Here is a 23,972-nt window from a genome sequence, read left to right on the forward strand (position 1 = left end):
GGAGAATATAGTCTGGTCAGATGAGAGAAAAATTTACAATGAAGTCTGGAGGTGGGAACATCATGGTGTAGGGCTGTTTTTTTTTTTAAGCATACGGTACTGGCAAACCTCATGTCATTAAAGGAAGGATGAATGGAAAAATGTACCAAGACATTCTTGATTAAAATCTGCTGCCATCTACCAGGATGATTAAGATGAAGACAGGGTGGACATTTCAGCAAGACAATGATCCCAAACACAAAGTCAAGGAAACTCTCAATTGGTTTCAAAGAGAGAAAATAAAGCTGCTAGAATGGCCCACCCAATAACCTGACTTGAATCCAATAAAAAATCTATGGAAAGAACAGAGTTCACAGAAAGGCCCAGGGAGTCTTCAAAATTTGAAGATTGTGTGGAAGAATGGGCCAAAATCACACCTGAGCAATGCGCGCGACTAGTTTCACCATACAGGAGACGTCTAGAAGCTGTCATTACCAACAAAAGATTTTGTACGAAATAATAAATAAATTTCAGTTGGCGTGTGCAATACTTTTCCCCTGTGTCATTCCATTTTATTACACATAGCTTAATTTCTGAACTTATTTGTTTTGGTTTCTTTGTATGGATTGTTAACGACATGTGGTGAAAATTCCATGTGAAAAGCACCTTTAAAAATATATTTACCTAGAAAATGGTGATGTGTTCAATACTTATTTTACCTGCTGTATAACCATGACATGTATGAGAAATATCTCATTAAAATGACATTATGTAAAAAAAATAAAAAAATTTAATAAGACCAAAAATGTGGCAAAAAATAAAGTTTTCCATGGACTCAACATGCCTCTCAGCAAATACAGTGGGGATTGAAAGGTTGGGCACCCCAGCTAAAAATTTGTATTAATGTGCATAAAGAAGCCAAGGAAAGATGGAAAAATCTTCAAAAGGCATCAAATTACAGATTAGACATTCTTATAATATGTCAACAAAAGTTAGATTTTATTTCCATCATTTTTTTTACCAAATACATGTTCACCTAAATTCATGGAGAAATTTTATTTTATGAAATGCTTTTATAACTGACAAGATTTTTTTTTTTTCAAAATTTTTGGTCTTTTTATGTTTCTATAGCAAAAAATAGAAAACTCCAGTGGTGATCAAATACCACCAAAAGAAATCTCTATTTGTGTGGAAAACAAAAATGATAAAGTCATTTGGTACAGTGTTGTGTGACCAAGCAATTACCCGTTAAAAGTAGCACAATGCTAAACAGCAAAAAATGGAGGTCATGAAGGGGGTAAAACCTTCTGGAGGTCAAGTAGGTAAACTGCCATTTCATGACAATGTTTATGGTTTACTATTTACTTCAAGTACATAATTGTTTTATACTGCCTTCTGTAACGTTGTGTGGTGCGTACAAAGTACAATCCCTGAAATGTGTGATCACGTGGGTGACAACAAGGCTCTCTGATTCTATGAGTAGAGCCATCCAATGAGATCTATGCATTTCGCACAGGGCGGGGCTGATGAGCCCAGAGGGGCGGTCCCTGCAGTTTGTAAATAGGTGCCGCTCTTCCGGTCTCATGATAGGCTCTGCAGCATTAGCAGAAGCCGGTTGTAATTCGTATGGCGAGTCTTAGTTGTGGCAGCTTTTTGGTGTGCCTGTGCGCCCTGCTGAGCGGGGTCTCCACACAGTATACCCCCGACTGGGACTCCATAGACAAGCGGCCCTTGCCGGCCTGGTTCGATGAGGCGAAGTTCGGTATCTTCCTGCATTGGGGAGTGTTCTCTGTGCCGTCGTTCGGCAGTGAATGGTTTTGGTGGAACTGGCAGCAGGAGAAGAGCCAGGCCTATGTGCAGTTCATGAAGAAGAACTACCCGCCCGGCTACTCCTACGCAGACTTCGCCCCGCACTTCACCGCCGAGTTCTTCGATCCGGACTCGTGGGCAGAACTCTTCCAGCGGGCGGGGGCCAGGTGAGTGTACGAAGAGTGGGCTCTCTACAGTAGCCAATCAGGGTGGGTCTTTCACTATCTGCACCCAGCTTAGGGGATGTATGAAGTGAACCAGGAAGTCCGTGATACAATGTGCAGGACTATGAATACCAGCTTTTCATAGACAAAGCGCAGGTGCTGAGAGTGTGGGGGCGTGCCTACTGCCCGTTTAAGTTTCTATTGGTCACTTGCTATTAGGGACTGAGCCAATAAGAGTGCTGTACGAGGTGTCGGCACTCTGCCTGATATTGAGGTGATGGGGCAGAAATGGGAGGATGCTGCAGGTTTGGGCTTCTCCTCACAAGTGCTTTGGCAAGAGTTAGAAATAAAGCTCTAAGACCTCATGCACACAGGACGTTAAACAAAAACGAAACTCTCCTGGAAGCTGCCCTCCTTTGCAGAAAAAACTCAAAAAATTGAAAAAGGAGCTAATGCTTTTACAAGCGTTTAGGGACGTTTATAAGCGGCAAGCGCTTCGGCGTTCATTTCATTGGCCAGAATGATAGTTTATTCTGGCCATTGAAATGAATTAACGCTCATGCACTTAGCGTTTAGCTGCGACAAGCATTTTTCCTTCCGAAACGCTGCTGCTCCTGGATGCACTGGCCCTAGGTTTTTTTTCTTTCCTGCTAGTAAACGCTACTAAAAGCTTCTAAAAGTCCATGTGCATGGGCACACAGGATAATATAGAGGGCCATTTGGAAGCAGTAAAAAAACAGAACGCATGACGCCCCTAAAAATGGCTGCAAAACGCCCTGTGTGTGTGAGGCCTGAAAGACTCATTACTTGCCCTCCAGAGGATTTACCCCCCTTCCTGGCCAGGTCATTTTTTGCGATACAGCACTGTTACTTTAACACCCAAATGAAATTTACGTCCTTTTTTTTTTTTTTTCCCCACGAATTGAGCTTTCTTTCAGTGGTATTTGATTGCCTGTGTGTATTTTATTTTTTGTGCTATATAAAAAAAGACGAGAAAAAAACCAACATTTTTGAGTTTCGCTATTAACCTCCCTGGCGGTATTCCCGAGTGTAGCTCGTGGTAAAGTTTCAGTACAACAAGCGGTAACCCTGAGCTACACTCTGGAATACCATGCAGCGTTGCTCCGGGATCTCTTCTTCACTTACCTTGTCCTGCGCTCCCGCGATGTCCCTCCTGCAGTGTCCCCTGTAATGTCCTCCGGCCGATGCCGGTATCTGTCATCTGGGTTCTGTCCCCTGCGACGTCAGGACGTACGGGGACGGAACTGCGGGAAATTTGAAAATGACAAAAAGTGACATTCACTAAATACAGTAAAATCACATAGTAAAACATTACTGTATCAAACCATTTCACATACATTTTGTCCCTAGTGCTTTGTCCTGTGCCCTGCCTGCATGTTTACTGTTCTTTCTGCCTGGAAACTGAGAAATGTCCATGGCGTCCAAAAAGCGTCCCTTTAGGTCAAAATCGGTTTTAGACCAGCTAGAGAACAGCGATAGTAAATTAGAACCACTTGCAGAATTGAGTGATAATGATTTGTGGGGGAAATTCATCATCAGACACTGAAAATGATTTTGCAACTTTGCTCAGTGATGTGCGAACTTGACGCTATATTTCAAATTTCAGTGTTTTTGGTTTGATTATATTATTGAATTAAATTTATTATTATTATATTTTTTATATTAAATTATAATTTATGATTTCGTGTTTCAAATTTTAACATACTAGACTCTTGTTCGGACAGATTTCAGTGAGTTATTCTTAAAAATTACAGGCCTACAATAAAAAAAACATATTTCCATGCAAAAAAAGTACCGCTTTGAGCACAGAAATATGCACATAATCGGACAGCTAGGGAGGTAAAACATATCCAGTAAAAAAAATGTAAAACTCTAATTTCGTCATAAATTTAGGCCAAAATGTATTCTGCTACATGTCTTTGCTAAAAAAAAATTCCAATACATGTAATTTATTTGGTTTACGTGAAAGTTAGTGTTACCAAATGGCGGTATAGATACTGGAATTTTATTTATTTTTTCTGATCGCCTCTGCGGGTTTTTATTTTTTGTGCTATAAGCAAAAAAAAAAAAGACTGACCAATTTTGAGAAAAAAAATTAATATTTTTTGCTTTTGCTCTAAAACATGTCCAGTAAAAAAATGTTAAAAATATACTCTGCTACGTCTTTGTTAAAAAAAAAAAAAATCCCAATATGTGCAAATTGGTTTACATGAAAGTTATAGCGTTTTGGCATTTTGACGCGGGGGGGGTGGAACTGACTGTCACTGGCATCCCCAGTGACACCAGTACAGTGATCAGTGCTAATAAAAAGCACTGACGCTGTACTAATGGCACTGGGCAGGAAGGGGTTAACATCTGGGGTGATCGGAGGGTTAACTGTGTGCTGTTTTACTATGTGGGCTGTGTGTGATTTACTGTGGAAGTACCTTGCTATGCAGAGCCATACAAAGCAATGTGCAGGAGCGGACAGGGGAGAGATCAGTATTGTTTACATACAGGTATTTCCCCCCGTCGGTGATGCACGGCGATCGACAGGTGAGGCCATTAATGGCGGTGTGGCTAGGGCGCGCTTGCACCCGCCCCCTACTCGGACATGCAAAATCACATATATGTGTATATATACGTGATTTTGCAGAAACCTGCCGCCCTGTAGCAGTATTTCTGCTATAGGGCAGCGGGAAAGCAGCCAATGTGGCTGGAAGAAAATACCTTTGTAGTATTACTTATGCAGGCCATAGATGGGGAGAAAAACGGCAGATTTTTCTTTTAAAAAAACGAAAATTCGGTCGTTCAAGCGGCCGACGTTACCATCAATGGTAAAAAAAAATCGGCCGATTTTCATCCCTTCTACAGCCGGCAAAAAGTGTCCCTGCAGAGAGCTCCGCTATTTCTGACAGTTCTCTGACAGTTCCTTCACATTTACAGCGGTTGAAACATTGTATCTATTTGTTTCCATTTAGGATACAGATGTTTTTATTCGGAAACAAATAGATACATTGTTGCAACCGCTGTAAATGTCAAAGAACTGTCAGAGAACTGTCAGAAATAGCGGAGCTCTCTGCAGAGACACTTTTTGCTGGACTGGAATTCTTCTTCTTATTTTCATCCAACTTCTTCTTCTTCTTCTTCATCCTCATCCTCATCTTCTTCATCCTCATCCTCTTCTTCATCCTCATCCTCTTCTTCATCCTCATCCTCTTCTTCATCCTCATCCTCTTCTTCTTCTTCTTCCTCATCCTCTTCTTCATCCTCATCCTCGTCTTCATCCTCATCCTCATCTTCTTCTTCTTCCTCTTCCTCTTCCTCTTCCTCTTCCTCTTCCTCTTCCTCTTCCTCTTCCTCTTCCTCCTCCTCCTCCTCCTCCTCCTCCTCCTCCTCCCCCCTCCTCCTCCCCCCTCCTTCCTCCCCCCTCCTTCCTTCCCCCTCCTTCCTTCCCCCTCCTTCCTTCCCCCTCCTCCTTCTTCCCCCTCCTCCTTCTTCCCCCTCCTCCTTCTTCCCCCTCCTCCTTCTTCCCCCTCCTCCTTCTTCCCCCTCCTCCTTCTTCCTCCCCCTCCTCCTTCTTCCTCCTCCTCCTCCTTCTTCCTCCTCCTTCTTCCTCCTCCTCCTCCTTCTTCCTCCTCCTCCTCCTTCTTCCTCCTCCTCCTCCTTCTTCCTCCTCCTCCTCCTTCTTCCTCCTCCTCCTCCTCCTTCCTCCTCCTCCTCCTCCTCCTTCTTCCTCCTCCTCCTTCTTCCTCCTCCTCCTTCTTCCTCCTCCTCCTTCTTCCCCCTCCTTCTCCTCCTTCTTCCCCCTCCTTCTTCCCCCTCCTCCTCCTCCTCCTCCTCCTCCTTCTTCCCCCTCCTTCTTCCCCCTCCTCCTCCTCCTTCTTCCCCCTCCTCCTCCTCCTCCTTCTTCCCCCTCCTCCTCCTCCTCCTTCTTCCCCCTCCTCCTCCTCCTCCTCCTCCTCCCCCTCCTCCTCCTTCTTCCCCCTCCTTCTTCCCCCTCCTCCTCCTTCTTCCCCCTCCTCCTCCTTCTTCCCCCTCCTCCTCCTTCTTCCCCCTCCTCCTCCTTCTTCCCCCTCCTCCTCCTTCTTCCCCCTCCTCCTCCTTCTTCCCCCTCCTTCTTCTTCTTCCCCCTTCTTTCTTTTTCCTTTTTCCTTCAGGTCACTGCTCATGCGCAGATTTTTTTATCGGTAAAAAATCGGCCGATTTGCCCACTAATTGCCGCGAAAATCGGCCGATTTTTTTCCAACTTTACCGAAAAACAAAAACGGCCAAAATACCGAAAAACGGCCGACCAAATCGCCCACTAACGATCCGAAAATCGGCCGATTTTATTTTCGGCTGAAAAATCGGCCGATTTTCGACTCGTCTATGGCCTGCATTACTCTCACTCTCTTTCCAGCAGGCTTGCCACTGTTCTCTTCACCCCCAAAATCTCTGGCCCACGGGCTGTGGTGCATTTAGGTTTTGTACTGCCCTAGGCAATTCAAAAATCATCTGCCCTACTCATGGCCAGAGGCTGACAACAACCAACTCCCTCCCCCCTCCTCCCAGCCGAGAGACCTGCCATCACACCACCCCCTCAGCGAACGAGAGAGAGAGACACTCCCCTTCACAACTCGGGACATCCTTGGGGACGAGAGTCGGGCTCTGCATTCAGTCAAGCAGCCTGCAGCATCTCACAGCTCCCACCTGATCCCCATGTCACATGTGTCCCTTCCCCCCCAAGCCCCCATCCCTTTTTACCCCCCCAAGTTTACTTATACCTAGGTGGATGCTGCATCTGTCCCCCGCCTGCTCTGAGTGTGCTCGAAGTTCTCACCACCACTCCTGTGCCATACAGAGCAGTGTGCTTACAGTGAAGCACGCACACAGCTTACAGTAAACACAGCACACCGTTAACCCTTTGATTGCCCCAGATGTTAACCCCTTCCTTCCCAGTGCCATTAGTACAGTGTCAGTGCTTTTTATTAGCACTGATCACTGTATTGGTATCAGCGGGGATGTCAGTGACAGTCAGTTCCCCCCAGTGTCAGAATGCCCATCACAGTCCCGCTATAAGTCGCTGATAGCCTCCATTACTAGTAAAAAAAAATATAAAAAATTTCAGTGTATATAAACTGCCATTTGTAAACGCTATAACTTTCACGTAAACCAATTAATTTACACGTATTGGGCTATTTTTTTTTTATTTTTTATTTTTTTTTAGCAAAGACGTAGCAGCAGAATACATTTTGGCCTAAATTTATAACTGAATTTGATCTTTTTAAATTTTTTACTGCACATGTTTAATTGCAACAAGTAAAAAATATTGTTTTTTCTCAAAATTGTTTTTTTTTTTTTTTTTCTATAGCGCAAAAAATAAAAAACACACAGGTGATCAAATACCACCGAAAGACCGCTCTATTCATGGGGGGAAAAAAGGACAGAAAAGAAAGTAACGCAGCACCGTAACGCAACAAATGGCCTGGTCAGGAATGGGGGGGTTAATCCTCTGGAGGGCAAGTGGTTACTGTTAATGGGCACTATTGAAAACCATGTAATTGTCCTTGTCATGCGATTTAGTATGACTCAAGTCGTGCGTGAAGCCTGTAGATTATGCAATTTTCTTTTACATCACAGGTGGAAGAAAAGAAAATTGCTAGATTCCCCCATTGACACAGTCAGGTTTTATGATGGGGAAGTCCCTTCCACGGTGCTATTGTGGTCTGCTGATGGGGAGCCTTCCTTGCTGGCATAACACAATGATCACTGCTGGCGGGGCTATAGCTGCTGAGTGATTGCATTAAAAAATGAAAAAAATCAGGCAGTAGATCTACTTCATTCAGCCTGCCCATAGATGGATTGAAATCCATTCATGGCTGGCTTTACCCAATCTTCCATTCCTGGGTAGATGGGGTTCCTCCATACTCTGGTGGTTGACTGTCCCTTGGTATCCTTGCATACAATGCACGGCTATGGTCCTTGCATTAGTCTAGATCAATGGTGGTCAACTTGCTTGATATGCATTGCCTCTTGTGTGGCCCCCAACATCAGTGAATATTCATTATCAAAGACTGCAGACACACAACAGGACATGGTCAGGTTATGGGCATGATACATGAGATTTTCTGAGATTGCTTACTTTATACAGGAGATACCCAGAGATAGCAAATATAATGCATCCAGCTGCTATAAATCACTGCTATAACAGGGCAATAGGGAAACAGTATGTGCAGGGTTCAGAGAACCACACAAAGTGCTAAAGTGTCATATTAGGAGTTGGTAGAAGTCATTAAGGCTGTTTTCACACTGAGGAGTTTTTGAAGCGTTATTGCGTTAAGAAAACTGCTTCCCTGTGAATGTGAATGTATAGCTATGCATGTTTTCACACTGAGGCGTTGTGCTTGTGGTGCGGTGTAAAAACTCCTGCTTGCAGCATCTTTGCGGCATGTTTAAAAAAAAAACCTCAAAAATGCCTATTCCCATTGAAATTAATGGTAACCGCTTCAAAAACGCTTAAAACCACTCCAAAAACGCAATGCACATGTGGGAGGGTCTGGCTATTTCAGCTGTCAGTGTGATGTCCGCTGAATGTAAAACGAATTGCCAGCAATTAAAAAAAAAAAAAAAATAATATAATAATAAAACGGCGTGGGGTCCCCCCTCCATTCATACCAAGCCCTTCGGGAACCCAAAATCCATACCAGACACTTATCCGAGCCTGCAGCCCGGCAGGTCAGGAGGGGGGGGGGGTTGGGGGACAAGGTGATTTGGGGGGGTATGTGAGTCCCCCACCGCCCAAAAGCACACCCCCCTGTTGAGGGCATGTGGCCTGGTATGGTTCAGGAGAGGGGGGAACCCCTCGCCGTTTTTTATTATTGTGTAATTGCCGGCAATTCTTTCTCTTACATTCAGCTGTCCGTGGGGAATCCCGCTGACAGCTGGAACATTAACGCATGGTTTTCACTGCTAAAATACTGCATGACTTGATAAAATAACTCCTGCTGTATTTTAGTAATGTGTTTTTTTTAGTGAATTCAAACATGCAAATCTGCCCAATTTGAGCTACAAAAGTAAGTCATGTCCAGGATGTTCTGCTTGAAAAACGCTCCAAAACGCTAGTCATTTTTGAAGCGAACCAGTGTGAAAGCACTGTGGGGTAGGTTTAGTAAAACTGGAGCAATCTTTAGTAAATCTGGTGCAGATGTGCATGGTAGCCAATCGGCCTCTAATTTCAGCTTGTTCAATTAAGCTTTGGCAATAAAACCTGGATGCTGATTGGTTTCTATGCAGAGTTGCACCTGATTTTGCACTCTCCGGTTTTGGTAAATAACCCAGAGACGCAAAGGGTAAATTGGTCTTTATTACTTGCTGTTTAGACTAGCATGGGTCTTGTGTCTTAATCTAATCCTTGTAACCTGCATACTATGATTCTATTTCCATACTATCCGTCCGGAATGGTAAAACACCCATGCTCATGTCAGCCAACATTGTGAAAAAATTCAGACTGTCTTGACCCGGTGTAGCTTGGCTTCTATTGTGTTGAATCAGGATGTTTTATCATGTGACAGAGATCAGCTTTGTTGATGAGACTGCTTGACTGAACAGGACAGTTGTTCTTAAAGGTAAAGAGGGGAATTTCCAAGGTTTGAAAAACACCTGTCCTCAGCATCTAGCATAACCTGTTCCTTTGTTAGAAAAATTCATACAAGGCTAGAAAGTAACAATGTTGCACATTTTATCTTCCACCATCAAACCTTGGCACAGTTGGATTTGGAGTCTTCCTTTCTGTTCCTAAACACCTAGTTAGTATCTTGTGTTTTTTTTTTTTTGCTAGTCACTTGACGCCTCACATCTACCAACAGCAAGTCAGAGTTAAAAATGCATTTCTTTAGTAGGGTAGGGGAAGACTAGAATATTTTTATTTGTCTGTGTCCCTGTTGCATATTTTTCCTTGCTTTCTGTCTGGTGAAACCATTGTCAGCAGAACAAAAAGTGAAGGAAATTTCTCTAATGAAATCCCAGAGAGTAATTGAAACATGTTCTAATCCTTTCCCACTCTTAACATACACTTTAACAGGAATACATGGCCTGCTTTTGGTTGACCTGGGGCAGGTCCGTGTTGTCAATTATTAGTCATCGTCCAAGACAGATTACATGTGAGATAGGTTCCTCTTCCCACCAGGAAACGCCTGATCCACTTTTTCCTCCATAAGTAGTCTCTGCATCCCTGGGTCCATCCCTTGTTTTTCCAGGCTATCTGGAGGGGTACAGAGGCCTCCTGAATGTGCCTGCTCTCCTACCGGGCAAGGCAGGGGCCTTTCGGGCAGACCGCATCAAGGTTAATCTCTAGGGATTCCCTTCTTTGGCAAGACTGGAGGGGGGCACCCACCCTTCTCTTTATAGTTCCAGGCAGGCACACCAGGGGTGTTGTTGGCCAGCACGCTGAACCTTGGGGGCCTCAACCCTGTGGGTGCTCCTTATCTTAGCTGGGAGCTGACTTGTTTGTTCGGCGTGATCGTGGCAGTGATGTCCCTATGGAGCACCAGACATCACTTCCAGGTCACTGGCCTACACGTGACGTTCCTTCCGGGCATGCATGCGCTCTGGCAACAAGGAAACGGTCGTCGCCATCCTGGAAGAGGCGGACAGGACCCCTGCCCAAGAAACAGCTGCTCAGGATCCATGGTGGCTGTGAGGAGAGGTCAGTGACACTGGACCAGGAGAGGGGGCCGCTGAGGGCGGCGGTGGACCGCAATGTAGGCAGATCTGTCGGAGCAGGGGGAGGCCAGCAACAATGTAGGAGCCATACGGCTGGCAAAATGCTCTCACGCTGTTACAGCATGCTTGTTTTTCTCCTCCATGTTGTCTCACTCTTCAGTAGCGCACCTTCCGGGGGTTCTTGTTTGTTTTTTTAAGGTGGCACGCCCGGTAACTTGCATCGCAGATGCATCGGCTGAGACCATTAAATATACAGCCAGGTCTACCGGCCTTATTAATTCAACAAGCAAGGCAATTTGGCTAAAGTCTTGGCAGGGGGACACAGCATCCAAGTCCAGATTGCGTGGCCTGCCCTTTGAGGGGAAACTCCTCTTTGGCTCTGAACTAACCTCGGTGCTTGAAAGATCGGCTGATAAGAAAAAGGGATTTCCTGTCCCCAGTAGGCAAGCAGGAATTACATTTTTTTCGGCCCTACAGGCAATGTGCAACTAGAGAAACTAGAGAAACCCCAAGTCCAAAAGAAAAACTGGCTTGTAAATTTTGAAATTTGAAAAAATTGTACATTTATTTTTTATTTTTTTAAGGAGAACTTATTTAAACAATGAAAGAACAAGTGCTTGGTTGATAGACCCAATCCCCTTATCTGCACTGTATGTGATGGTAAATGATCCTTTTTGAAGGTTTGATTTTAAAGCTCACCATACACTATACAATCTTATTGTGCAATCTCTTTTCGATCTACCATCAACTGTGTAGTACAAAGGCCTGCTTGATTTAATACTAATTGATTGGATTACTTAGGATTACTGTCCTCCTGTTACCTAGTTTTGATCTAAAGGATTTGTAAAGTGTATGGCCAGCCTCTTCAGGGTGAGAGACTGGGTGTACTGATCTGCTGCATGCACATGGAAGGTGATGCAAAGCACCATGACTTTTGCTAAAGGTTTGTAGATCTAAACCTTTTCGACCACAGCTCAATGTTTTGCCATTTCCTTACCTCAGCTTCTCTAACAATTTCTTTGAACCTTTTGTGCAGTAAATTAATTTACAAAACATTTTTTAGTCATTGTTCCTCATTCTTGCAATGAAAATTGCTTAACCAAACGTCTTATTTTGCTTAGGTACGTAGTTTTGACAACAAAGCACCATGAAGGTTTCACTAACTGGGGCTCTCCTGTGTCCTGGAACTGGAATGCTGTAGACACTGGTCCACATCGTGACCTAGTGGGAGACCTGGGAGCAGCATTGAAGAAGAGGTTTGTTTTGCTGAATAGAATTGCTTCACAGTAAACCACCATGCAATGTCCGTTATGAAGTGGTCAGCATTGCTACAGATGACAAAGAAATGATAACTAATGAATTTTTTTTCCTCTAGGAACCTGCGTTATGGCTTATATCATTCCCTGTTGGAATGGTTTCATCCCTTGTATTTATTGGACAAAAAGAATGGCTTCAAAACACAGTATTTTGTGTTTTCAAAGACTATGCCAGAGCTGTACGATTTGGTAAAAAGGTAACTACAAATGTATTTGTTCTTTTGGATTGGTTAAAGTATAACTAAAGACAAAACATGTTTGTGTTTGGGGCTGTTCATCTGTGTCTGCACAGCTATCAAATTTTGACAGGCAGCTGTGTCATTGCAGCTGCTGCATCTGCATCCACTTCTATAGGCTGGCTGCACGCAGCTCGAGGTGGAAGCAGATGTCAAGCCAAAGGCAGCCTGCACACAGTACGGGTGCTAGTGCCCATCTGAAGGAGGCCTAGTTATCCTGATCACCAATGTCACTGGGAATAAAAGTGAAAGTAAATTTAAAATTTTGAGCTGCCACCAAGACAAGAATAGAGGGGAAATATTCCTATGGGAACATGGTTTCCTGTGACAACTGTTGAAGAGGTTTCCCCTCACATTGGAAAGTTACTGTTTCACTTCTTGTTGTTAACACACATATACTAAAATTAGAACGATAGAGAGAAGATTAGCATGGCCCCTGCGCAAGGATGACATGCAAATTTGTGAAGCGTTCCATGTTTTTCAAGTCATTAGTAATACCTCATCTGGAATATGCAGTTCAGTTTTGGGCACCAATTCACAAAAAGAACACTGGGGAACTGGAGAAAGTACAGAGAAGGGCAACCAAACTGATACGAGGTATGGAGGAACTCAGCTATGAGGAAAGATTAGAGGAACTGAATTTATTCTCAATTTATTCCCTCCTAGATTGTAAGCTCCAAGGAGCAGAGCCCTCGAACCCCTCGTGTATTGAATCGTTTTGTTACTGTACTGTCTCGTGTACTGTCTCCCACCATAATGTAAAGCGCTGAGCAAACTGTCAGCTCTATATAAATCCTGTATAATAATAATAAGAGGCGATTAAGGTTTGTTTTTGGTTTTTTTGCACTACATTTCATGGGCTAGGCCTTTTGGCCAAGACAAAGGCAATTTTTGTTACCAGGTTGCAAGGCCTAGCCATTGCACTGAACTGGCACTTGTCCGATGAGTTGAGAAAAGAGGGGTGGAGAGCTGAAATTACATACAGCTGTCAGTTGGCTCACAACCACTTTAAGTTCTGCTGTAATGCATCTGGCATAATGAATGTTAGACATATTGTAGATGCTGTATGAGGTATAGCTCACATTTCCTTACGTGGTACTCTCTAAACCTGTATAATCTCCTTAATTGTGTTTACTTGTAGGGTCAGTTATGACAAAACTGATATTGCAGTTTTTAACAGATGCTAGAGAGTTAAACCAATATTCCTTTGTCTTGACAGCTCACATCTCTTTGCTTCTTATCTGAGCCTGTTCACCTGCTGTAGGGGGTATGGGCATAGCATTCAAATCTGCAACATTGGCAGTAACAGAATCAAGAGCTGTTATTGGGAGATCTGTTTCGTGGGCTTTTGATGAGAAGTCAATGTATGATTTCCCAAAACTCTAACTGAAATATCACTTTAGGACGAACAAATTGGCTGATTTTTTTTTTTTTTTTTTATTATTATTATTTTTTTTTTTTAATGAATCTTTGCTGACCCATTACCCATATGTTTCTTTGATGGATTCCTCTGTCTGTGCTAGGCAGCTGAATATGGCAACCTTCCCTTGGTAATGTAGATACTTGAGTGGCTTCTAACAGGGCACTTTTTCACTGCTGTATTTCAAATTACCTGAATAGCTGTTAAAAAAGCACCACAGGAATAGGTAAACAAGTTTATTCATAGTTCGTTGGAATTCTGACTGTTTTCCCACCCAAAAGGTAGAACGCATAAAACTCAAATGCATATTTTAATAATTATGTATGTTAGAGATCTCATATGTGATACACAAACTCTAATCTAATTTATATACAGTGAAGGAAAAAAGTATTTGATCCCCTGCTGATTTTGAATATTTGCCCACTCACAATGATCAATCTAAAAATCAAATGGTAGGTGTACTGTAACACTGACAGAATAGCAAAAAAAAATTCTAAAGAAATGCATGTCTACCAAATTATGCACTGATTTGCATGTTCATGAGGGAAATAAGTATTCAATCCCCTATCATTCAGCAGGATTTCAGGCTACCAGGTGTCTTTCATACAGGTAACAAGCTGAGATAAGATTAGCAGCACTCCCTTTAAGAGACTGCTTCTAATTTCTTTACCTGTATTAAAGACACCTGTCCACAGGAGCAATCAAACAATCAGATTCCAATTTCTCCACCATGGCAAAGACCAAAGAGCTGTCCAAGGATGTCAGGGACAAGACTGTAGACCTACACAAGGCTGGACTGGGCTACCAAACTATCACCAAGGAAATTGATGAGGTGACAACAGTTGGTGCAATCATTCACAAATGGAAGAAACCCAAAACAACTGTCAGTCTCCCTAGGTCTGGTGCACCATGCAAGATCTCATGATCATTGACACTTCACGAGGTGAGAACAGTGAGGAATCATCCAAGAACTACACTTGAGGATCTTGTCAATGATCTCCAGGCAGCTGGGACCACAGTCATCAAAACAATTGGTAACACACTACGCCGACAAGGATTGAAATCCTGCAGTGCCCTCAAGGTCCCTCTGCTCAAGAAAGCACATGTCCAGGACCGTCTGAAATTTGCCACTGTACATCTGAATGATGCAGAGGAGGACTGGTTGAAAGTGTTGTGGTCAGATGAGACCAAAATCGAGCTCTGTGGCATCAACTCAACTCGCCGTGTTTGGAGGAGGAGGAATGTTGCCTATGACCCCAAGAACACCTTCCCAACTGTCAAACATGGTGGTGGAAACATTCTGCTTTGGGGGTGTTTTACTGCTAAGGGGACATGACAACTTCACCGCATCAAAGGAATGATGGACGGGGCAATGTACCGTCAAATCTTGGGTGAGAACCTTCTTCCCTCAGCCAGGGCATTGAAAATGGGTCGTGGATGGGTGTTCCAGCATGACAATGACCTGAAACACACGACCAAGGCAAAAAAGGAGTGGCTCAAGAAGCACATTAAGGTCCTGGAGTGGTCTAGCCAGTCTCCAGACCTTAATCCGATTTAAAATCTGTGGAGGGAGCTGAAAGTTCGAGTTGCCAAATGTCAGCCACCAAACCTTAATGACTTGGAGAGGATCTGCCAAGAGGAGTGGGCCAAAATCCCTCCTGAGATGTGTGCAAACCTGGTGGCCAACTACAGGAAACGTCTGACCTCTGTGATTGCCAACAAGGGATTTGCCACCAAGTACTAAGTCATGTTTTGTGAAGGGAATCAAATACTTTATTTCCCTCATGGACATGCAAATCTGTGCATAATTTGTTAGACATGCATTTCTTTTGAATTTTTTGTTGCTATTCTGTCTGTTACAATACACCTACCATTCAATTTTTAGACTGATCATTTTTTGTGAGTGGGCAAACATTCAAAATCAGCAGGGGATCAAATACTTATTTCCTTCACTGTAACCAACAAAAAAGTGAATTATCTATGCTGTGTTTTTGAACTTCTGTCTTTATAATCATGTAATTCCCTACACCTGCTGTCAGGAAACCTGTGGGGGGATGGTGTGGTATTTGCTTGCTCTTTCCATGTATAGCACAAGCACTACTTTTCATTAGTGCAATGCTGCTTACAGCCGTGATCCTTTTCATAGGGCTTCTGTTTTCCCTGGGAAGCTCTCCTCACACTGCTTTTCTGCTAGGTCTGCTCTTTTCAAAAGGATCCCCTAATGGGTCTCACCTGATGATCAAGGCAAAATGCAATACTGTGATGGTAATATCTGGATTTTTGCTCTTTTAGGGCCAGTTCATACCACAAAAAATGGACTCTGGATGTATTCCAGATACGTTTTTGCTTGCAGTTAGCAAAAAAACACAACACACTCCATTTTGGTGCAGTTTTGATGCAATGTTCCAGTACAGTTCTGTGCAAAAAAATGCAGCATATGTTCTACTGCAGCTAATGCGAACTAGACCTTAGAGTCTCCAGAATGCCATAGTAGACAGCTGCATCTAAAGTGTGTGTTTTTGTTTGTTTTTTTACAATTTAGTTAACACAACTATTTTAAATATACTTCCATACCCAGGAAACCATTTTAATGTAATTTCTCTTTTGTTCAGATGGCTTTTTATTACTGACTACATATATGAAATTTATAATTTCATACATTGCTTTTTAGATACCAGCCAGATTTGCTTTGGTCTGATGGTGACTGGGAATCGCCAGATACTTACTGGAACTCTACTGATTTTCTGGCATGGCTTTACAATGACAGCCCTGTTAAGGTATGTTTTTCACCTGTGTATTTTGCTACACTTTAGGGTGTAGGTCATCGCTGCAGATCCACATGGAATAATAAGCTGCATAAATATGTATGTTGACTTGCACATTATCCAGATTGCAAATGGTGAATTTGATTAGTTGATGTGAAAACCGTTGGTGCTATATAGATCCTTAATAATAATAATAATAATAATAATAATTATAAAATTATTGATACAATAATATTTGAAAAAAAAAGCATGTAAATAATGAAATGTTGTACAAATTAGTGTTTTTTGTTTTGTTTTTTTTAACTTTTATTTATATATAGGACAAAATTGTGGTGAATGACCGCTGGGGAAGTAACTGTTCATGCCATCATGGAGGATATTATAACTGTGCTGATAAGTTCACGCCTACTGAACTGCCTGACCACAAATGGGAGAAATGCACTTCCATAGACCACTATTCATGGGGCTATCGACGTAATATGCAACTCTATCAGGTTATGAATGAAGGAAACATCATCTCTGTGAGTAACATTTACCACCAAATGAAAGCCCAATTTGTCCTGAAAAAAAAAAAAACAGGTATAATTCACCTGGATGTACAAAGTAGTTATGATATGTGCAGTTTTACTAACACACGTCAACGTTGTACAGATTTACTTAGACTTTAAGATTTGTTTTACCCTTATGTGTGAAGGGGTTAATCTATGCTGCCTTTCCTAGGAGTTTGCCCAACTTTATTTTACACAGTGGCAAGTTTTTGCCATGTTGACTCTGACTTATGATAGCATTTTTATAGCTGACACCAATTTATCTTAAGTGTTAGTTGACCTACAGTATATTGGCCATAAATTGGAAGGGTCTGTCTGTTAAAGCCCTAGATACTTGGCTATTGGGATGTGTGCTCAGATCTACTACCTTTTTTTTTTTTTTTTTTTTAGATCGATGTTTACTGTATTCCTTCTCGAACCCCCCCTTCCTTTTTTTTTTTTTTTTTTTTTTTTCTTCTTCTTTACAAAACTGTATTTTATGTGATTTTTCTAATATTCTCCTATGTTGCCTCTCAGGACCTTGTGCAGACTGTGAGTTTTGGAGGAAATTATCTCTTAAATGTGGGACCCAGCAAAGAGGGCTTGATTATGCCAATTTTTCAAGAGAGACTTCTCAATGTAGGAAAATGGCTGTTTGTAAATGGTGAGGCAATTTATTCCTCCAAACCTTGGAGAGTACAAAAAGAAAATGGCACTTGCAGCATTTGGTAAGTGTTGTGTGTGTGGGGTTGTCTTTGTGTTGGGCTTAGGTTTAAATTTCTTTAGAATATAATGATGCTTGCATTACAGTCAGAAGCAGTGTTGGTGTATGGGTACAGCATTCATCATGCAGCTTTTGCAAGGAATGACATTGCTTCCAAGAATAGAACTATGGAAGCTTTCAGTGCAGAAAGGGAGCATTACTAGCTGTCCTTACAGGTTCCACTTTTAAATGCAGATTGGCCATGCTTCATGGAAGAATTGGAAAATTTGACGTTCAGTTTTTGCATTTCTGAATGTCTGTATGAATGCCATATATTATCATAGACAAATAGAAGTTGCCATCTCCATTTCTCAAATAGAAGTATGTTAAAAACTGGAAAGTATAAACAAAAGTCAATGTTTTTTTTCCCAGGTACACTTCCAAAGGATCAGTTGTGTATGGCATCTTCTTAACATGGCCTGAAGGAAATCAAATAAAGTTGGTTTCGCCTAAAGCCTCTCCAAGTACTAATGTGAGTTTGCAACAAATTTTATTTTGATTATGTATGTGGCTTTTATTATTCTGCTGTCTAATGTATTTTCATCCAAAAGTGTAATTTTTATACGTAATTTGAGCTCAGTGGCCTTCTTTTCACTTGACTGAATTGCTGCCTACAGGTGACTTTGTTGGGTCTCACAGGACAACTGCGGTGGAAACCAGGCCCAGAGTCGGGGCTCATCATTCAGCTGCCATCCATTCCTCCTGGCATCTTCCCTGTGGAATTTGGCTGGACACTAAAATTGAACGGAGTAAACTAAGTTTTAAAAGATAGCTAGTTGCATGTAATGAGGGCAATTAAAGGAAATCATCTGATCTTAAATATTTCATACAATCATGAAGACTGAAACTCAGCCAACTGTCTTTGCTGCTGAAGATGATCTGAGGTGATATAGAACTGTGTTTTTATCATTTGGATGTATTTTCTCACATTTCAAAGGAAATGTTGGTACCTTCAAACTGGGGTGTTTCTAGCCTGCTAGATCTGGGGAATTATGAAGTACTGATTGAGTCTGAATTGAATCTACTTTAAGAATGCCAATCACTCAGGGACTTGCAGTTGCTATACTTTCTCTGTAAGCTTCATTGCAAATACTGTATATTCCACTGAAAACAGGGGAATGTATTACAATGTTAATTGCACTGTCATTCTTTCTCGCTCATTCACACTTCTGAATTTAAGGTAACATTCCAGGTTTAATTTCATTTTAAATATTTTGGGCCAGTCTGACCAAAACAAACTTTCTACTACAGAATGATGTGACAGTTGTGTCTGCTGTAATATACTGTAGTAGCATTAGCTACATACAGAAGGAGGCTCTCAATTACAGCAACACAGGTTGCCCCTACTGTTGCTGGAACAGAGATTTAGGCTGTTTCTCCCTATTCAAGAGAAGCCTTGTGTTTTAATCAAATATAGAGCTCCCACTGCCAGAGGTGAAATTATGTCATCTGCCCGCCTCTCCACCTTAGGCAATCAGTCTTGTAATCTTTGATAAAAATAAAAGGCTTTTTTTGAATAGTGAAGAAGCAGTCATCCACTCTTTAATTCCAACAGCAAACCATAAGTAGCTTGCTGCTGTGAGAACACAGCACTGCTTCTGTATGTAAGCTAGTGCTATTACAGGCCATTACAGCACACACAACTGCCACATCGTTCTGCAATGGAAATAATTAATTTGGGCCATCTGGGCACAAACTATTTTAAATTGGGGAAAACTGGAATTTTACTTTAAATATGCAGGCATTTTAAGTTCGATTTTATGTGTCCCTGTACTCTGCAGTGTATTTTATTTTTTTATTTTATGGTTCAGATATCTAAAAGTTAAAAATTACAATCACATTTTTTTAATAAAAGTGTGAACGACCCTTCAGACATGATGGCTTAGAGCCAAACTGCGGCCCTTTGCTTGCTTTTATCTGGCCCTTGGGCAATGATTTCATCGACTGATACCAACAATGGGGCATAATGCCCCCCACTGGCATCAATTTTGGGGCATAATTCCCCCCTACTGAAACAAATGATGGGACACTATTCCTCCATATGACACCAATTGTGGGGCACAATTCCTTCCAATGATGCGAACGATGGGTCACTTTCTCCCAATGACACCACTGATGCGGCACAATTCTTCCGTCTGACACCAAAGATGGGGCATTGTTTTTGCTCCACTGACATCAGGACCTTTTCTACTCTCAAAGGTCACAATCCAGCAACCCAAAAGTCTGAAGGACCATAAACTGGCCCTTTTGTCTAGAAAGTTTGGAGACCCTTGGCTTAGAGTAAACCTGGGAGCCATATGGGGGTTGCTATTGCTCGCCTACTTGAGAGAATACTTAACTGGCTGCTACACTGATCCAGTGGCTTTAATGATTCCTGAGACACTGATTTGGAATAAGTATGCAGACTGAGCAGGTGAGGAAAAAGTGAGAACTCCTTATTGGCATACCTGTTGCAGGTTTAGCATATAAGAAACTGCCCAACAACTAGCATTTTCAACTGCAGAGATTTACATAAATACTTATGACACCTCTCATAAGAGAATCATGAAAGCAGTTTAACAATGCCCTGCAAAGCCATTTGATGCTGGTAATTTTTGGAAAGTGAGATAAATTACAAAATTTCCACATGTAGCTGCTAATCTTTCTGTGGAAGTTAGTGGGAAAACACTGACCCCCATCACTTTTTTTTTTTTTTTTTGGAGAGAGATCCTTTCTGCCAAGATCACAGGCATGAAAGGTTTATGGAATGCTGCCTTTACTTTGACTAGTACTGCATTATCTGTTCTTCTATATCTTTTTTTTAATTTTATTTTAAAGTTTAATATTTGTTGGTTTTGGCTATATAAAAGCCTATTTGAGCCATATTTGATGGTGAATGATTTGGGTGTGCTAGCTGACCATTGCACATATTCCTAAAGATCAGAATGTTTGTTTGGTTTTCAGGTTCACTTACTTTTACATATTTCTAATAAAATACCTATGTGTGGTCATTAGTGTTTTTATTGTGTTCTGTAGGACTGTACAAAGATCAAAAATATTGCTGTGGCTTACTTTACGTTGTCTTATTTTGTTTGTTGTTTTCTGAGCACCACAGCAGACCGCTGGAGCATAAATCTTTCTTTTACGAGGAAAGAAACTAAGTTCACCCATGTGGGTACACCCCCTGAACAAAAAGCTGCAGTCTGACTTTGGAGACCACTGGTTCCCTGTTCTGGGGGAAAGTGAAGTTTTTTTGTTTTTTAAATCTAGCTGAAGTAGAACCTTGCTTTGCCTTGTATATTTCTTAACTACTTCCTGACCCTCCTATAGCATAAGTACTGCTACAGAGCGGCAGGGATGTGCAAAATCATGTGTATTGACTCCTGTGCATGTCAATCACTGGGTCCTGGCCATTGTCTGTCTGTGGAGCTGACAAGGGAGAGGTCTGTGTGTAAACACAAATCTCTCCCCTGTCAGCACAATCGGGCTGCTTTTTGTATTGCTCTGCACAGCAGCGTGATACAAAGCAGCTTGTCTACATAGTAAAACACACAGCACACTGTTCTTTGATTGTCCCAGATGTTAACCCCTTCCTGTCCTGTATCAGTACAATGCCATTGCTTTTTATTTGCACTGATCGCTGTATTAGTGGTAGTCAGATCCCACCCAGTGTCAGAATGCCTGCTGCTGTCCTGCAGTCCCTCACGTTGCTGAACACCTCCATTACTAGTAAATCAAAAATTCCAGTATATCTACTGCCATTTATAGATGCTCTAACTTTTATGTAAACCAATTCATTTATACTTATTAGGATTGATTTTTTTTTTTTTTTTTGCAAAGACGTGTAGCAAAAGACATTTTGGCCTAAATTTATGAAGAAATTTTTATTTTTTAAATTTTACTGGATGTGTTATACCAAGAAGTCAAAAATGTATTCCCCCACTCCCCAAACTTTCGGTCTATTTTGTTTATAGCGCAAAAAATAAACATACAGGTGCTCAAATACCACCGAAAGAAAGCTCTACTTGTGGGGGAAAAAAGGGACTTAAATTTATGTACAACGTTGCATGACTGTGTAATTGCCAGTTAAATAACACAGCTATATTGCAAAATAATGGCCTGGTCAAGAGCGGGGTAGTAAACACTCTGGAGGGCAAGTGGTTAATTGTACAACACAGGACTTTAGGCTTGACTATAAGTAAATACAGATACCTTCAGGTGATTGGATGCTGGCAGAATAAAAAAAAAAAAAAAAAAAACTGCAGGGACATCCTGTGTATAACACCTCCCAGGAAGCCTCAGATTTTTTATTTTTTTCCCCCCTCTTATTCAGATAATGGATGTTTTCTCTCTACTGCAAGAAGCTTGCCTCTTACATATGGAGGCAATTTTCTTTAAATCTTAAAGATCCCTTTATCAAGACTCCTAGTGGCTACATTGCCATATTAATGTTTCTGCAGCATCCTTACATGTGTAGCTTAATAGCAGTGTGGTGATAAACTGCTAGTGCTCTGCAAGTAAACCTTGTGGGAATGTCTCTCTGTATGTTGTCTGTACAATGGCCTATGGCAGGGGTGGGTAACTGTGGCCCTCCAGCTGTTGTAGAACTACAAGTCCCATGAGGCATTGCAAAACTGACAGTTACAAGTATGACTCCCAAAGGCAGAGGCATGATGGGACTTGTAGTTCACCAACAGCTGGAGGGCCACAGTTGCCCACCCCTGGCCTAGGGTGATCCAGGCATTTGCTGCCTTAACCAGGTTATCTCATTGGAAGACTTAGCCACACCTCCTGTGCCTGCTCACATTTTTGGCTTTCCTATTACTTTTGGCACCTTGACATTAGTTATCAGCATAGAGTTAAGCTCTGAGAAAGCTGAACCATAACAGCAATGAAAACCTGACTAGTTCTACCTCTTCCATTATATCCCAAACAAAAAAAAAAAAGTTGGTTTTACATTAGGCCACCACTCTTTAAGCATAAGGTATTCAGGGAAATGAGATGGCTGTTGCCTTGCCTGACTGGATTAACCATTGGCAACTGTGCTATAGTCAAATGATGGCTACAGTGTGGTTGTCCAGTTCTGGGAGGGTGTCATATGACAGCCTCCTAGAACGCACCCCCAGCAATCTCCGTGAATGCTTCGTCCCACGCCTTTTACAATGTGATCAGCTGTGTTCAATGACACAGCAGATCACTGGGTAAGTACAGTTGCCGGTTATCAGCTGTACTTTCTTCACGCTGTGAATGTACTGCCGATAACTGGCAATTGTCCGAACAGATTGGCACTGATGATTAGTGCTGCCCAGCAGTGCCACCCACCTGTACATGCAGCAGTGACACCCCCCCCCCCCCCCCAAATCAGTGCTGCTCAGTAGTTCCGCCTATCAGTGCAGCCTTATCGCACAGAAGTGAAGGAGAAAAATGACCTGTTTGCAAAATTTTTTAATAGAAACAAAAATTTTTTTTTGGTTATAGTGCAAAAAATAAAATACCGAGTGGCAATTAAATACCACCAAACGAAAGCTCTACTTTTATTTTTATTAAAATTTTATATGGGTACAATGCTGCATGACCATGCAATTGTCATTTAAAGTGGGACAGCCCTAAAAGCTGAAAATTGGCCTGGGCTGGAAGGGGGTATAAGTGCCCAGTAGGCAAGTGGTTAAGGTGAGAGCCTTAGGTTTAAGTTCTGCACCTGTCTCGACCTGGCAGATCTTGAGCGAAATAATAATTGTACAGATTTAATAACAGCCATAGCTTTAGGTTTTTTTGTTTTTCTTTTCCTGGATTGGTCTGTGCATGCCTCACCTGTTTCCAGAGGCAGAAAGACTTGACCAAGCTGTGCTCATGCAACAGCTTTGTTACTGGGCCCCTTCACTGCATTTAGCAGGGATAGCTGCTTGATATAGAGGTAGCAAGTGTTGTTACACTGCAGTCAAGGGATCAGTAACATTTTAAACCTACCTATGTTCTAAACTTAAAAAGGTCATACTGTACATTTTGTAATACACTGAACAGATCTAAGCTAAATGATTCCTTAAAATCATTTTTAAAATAATTTGTAAATCATAAGTACACATTGAATGCATTTTTGCTAGTCATTTGGAATCCAATTAAGGTGTCTATATTGTCTAATGTATTATTCTGTATATTGTAATCATAAATGTTGACATAATCCTGTTGCACTTTCATACTCCTCAAACATCAGATACAGTGTAACTGGAAGAGTACTGCTACAAGTGGAGAGATGGCCGCTGCTCAACTGACCCCAGGAGTCCAATGTTAAGGAATGGCCTCAGCCGCCTTAC

The 23,972-nt window shown here is 41.9% G+C and overlaps 1 protein-coding gene and 1 non-coding gene across 2 annotated transcripts; both read left to right on the forward strand.

The window, feature by feature from the left end:
• The first annotated feature begins 1,540 nt into the window (after positions 1-1,540).
• FUCA1 (alpha-L-fucosidase 1) lies at positions 1,541-20,672 on the forward strand. The gene is made up of 8 exons (XM_089676700.1): positions 1,541-1,955; positions 11,777-11,911; positions 12,031-12,168; positions 16,299-16,404; positions 16,713-16,913; positions 17,457-17,647; positions 18,055-18,154; positions 18,300-20,672. The coding sequence occupies exons 1-8, from the start codon at positions 1,606-1,608 to the stop codon at positions 18,438-18,440; spliced, it is 1,362 nt and encodes a 453-aa protein (XP_089532826.1). The 5' UTR covers positions 1,541-1,605; the 3' UTR covers positions 18,441-20,672.
• On the forward strand, positions 12,586-12,688 carry LOC149462667 (U6 spliceosomal RNA). Its single transcript, XR_016312640.1, has one exon. It is a non-coding gene; the product is annotated as a U6 spliceosomal RNA (small nuclear RNA).
• Positions 20,673-23,972: the final 3,300 nt, after the last annotated feature.

Source organism: Staurois parvus, unplaced genomic scaffold, assembly GCF_062004578.1.
Source record: "Staurois parvus isolate SC_StPar_1 unplaced genomic scaffold, SC_StPar_1.0 ptg000172l, whole genome shotgun sequence".
NCBI classification, from domain to species: Eukaryota; Metazoa; Chordata; class Amphibia; order Anura; family Ranidae; genus Staurois; species Staurois parvus.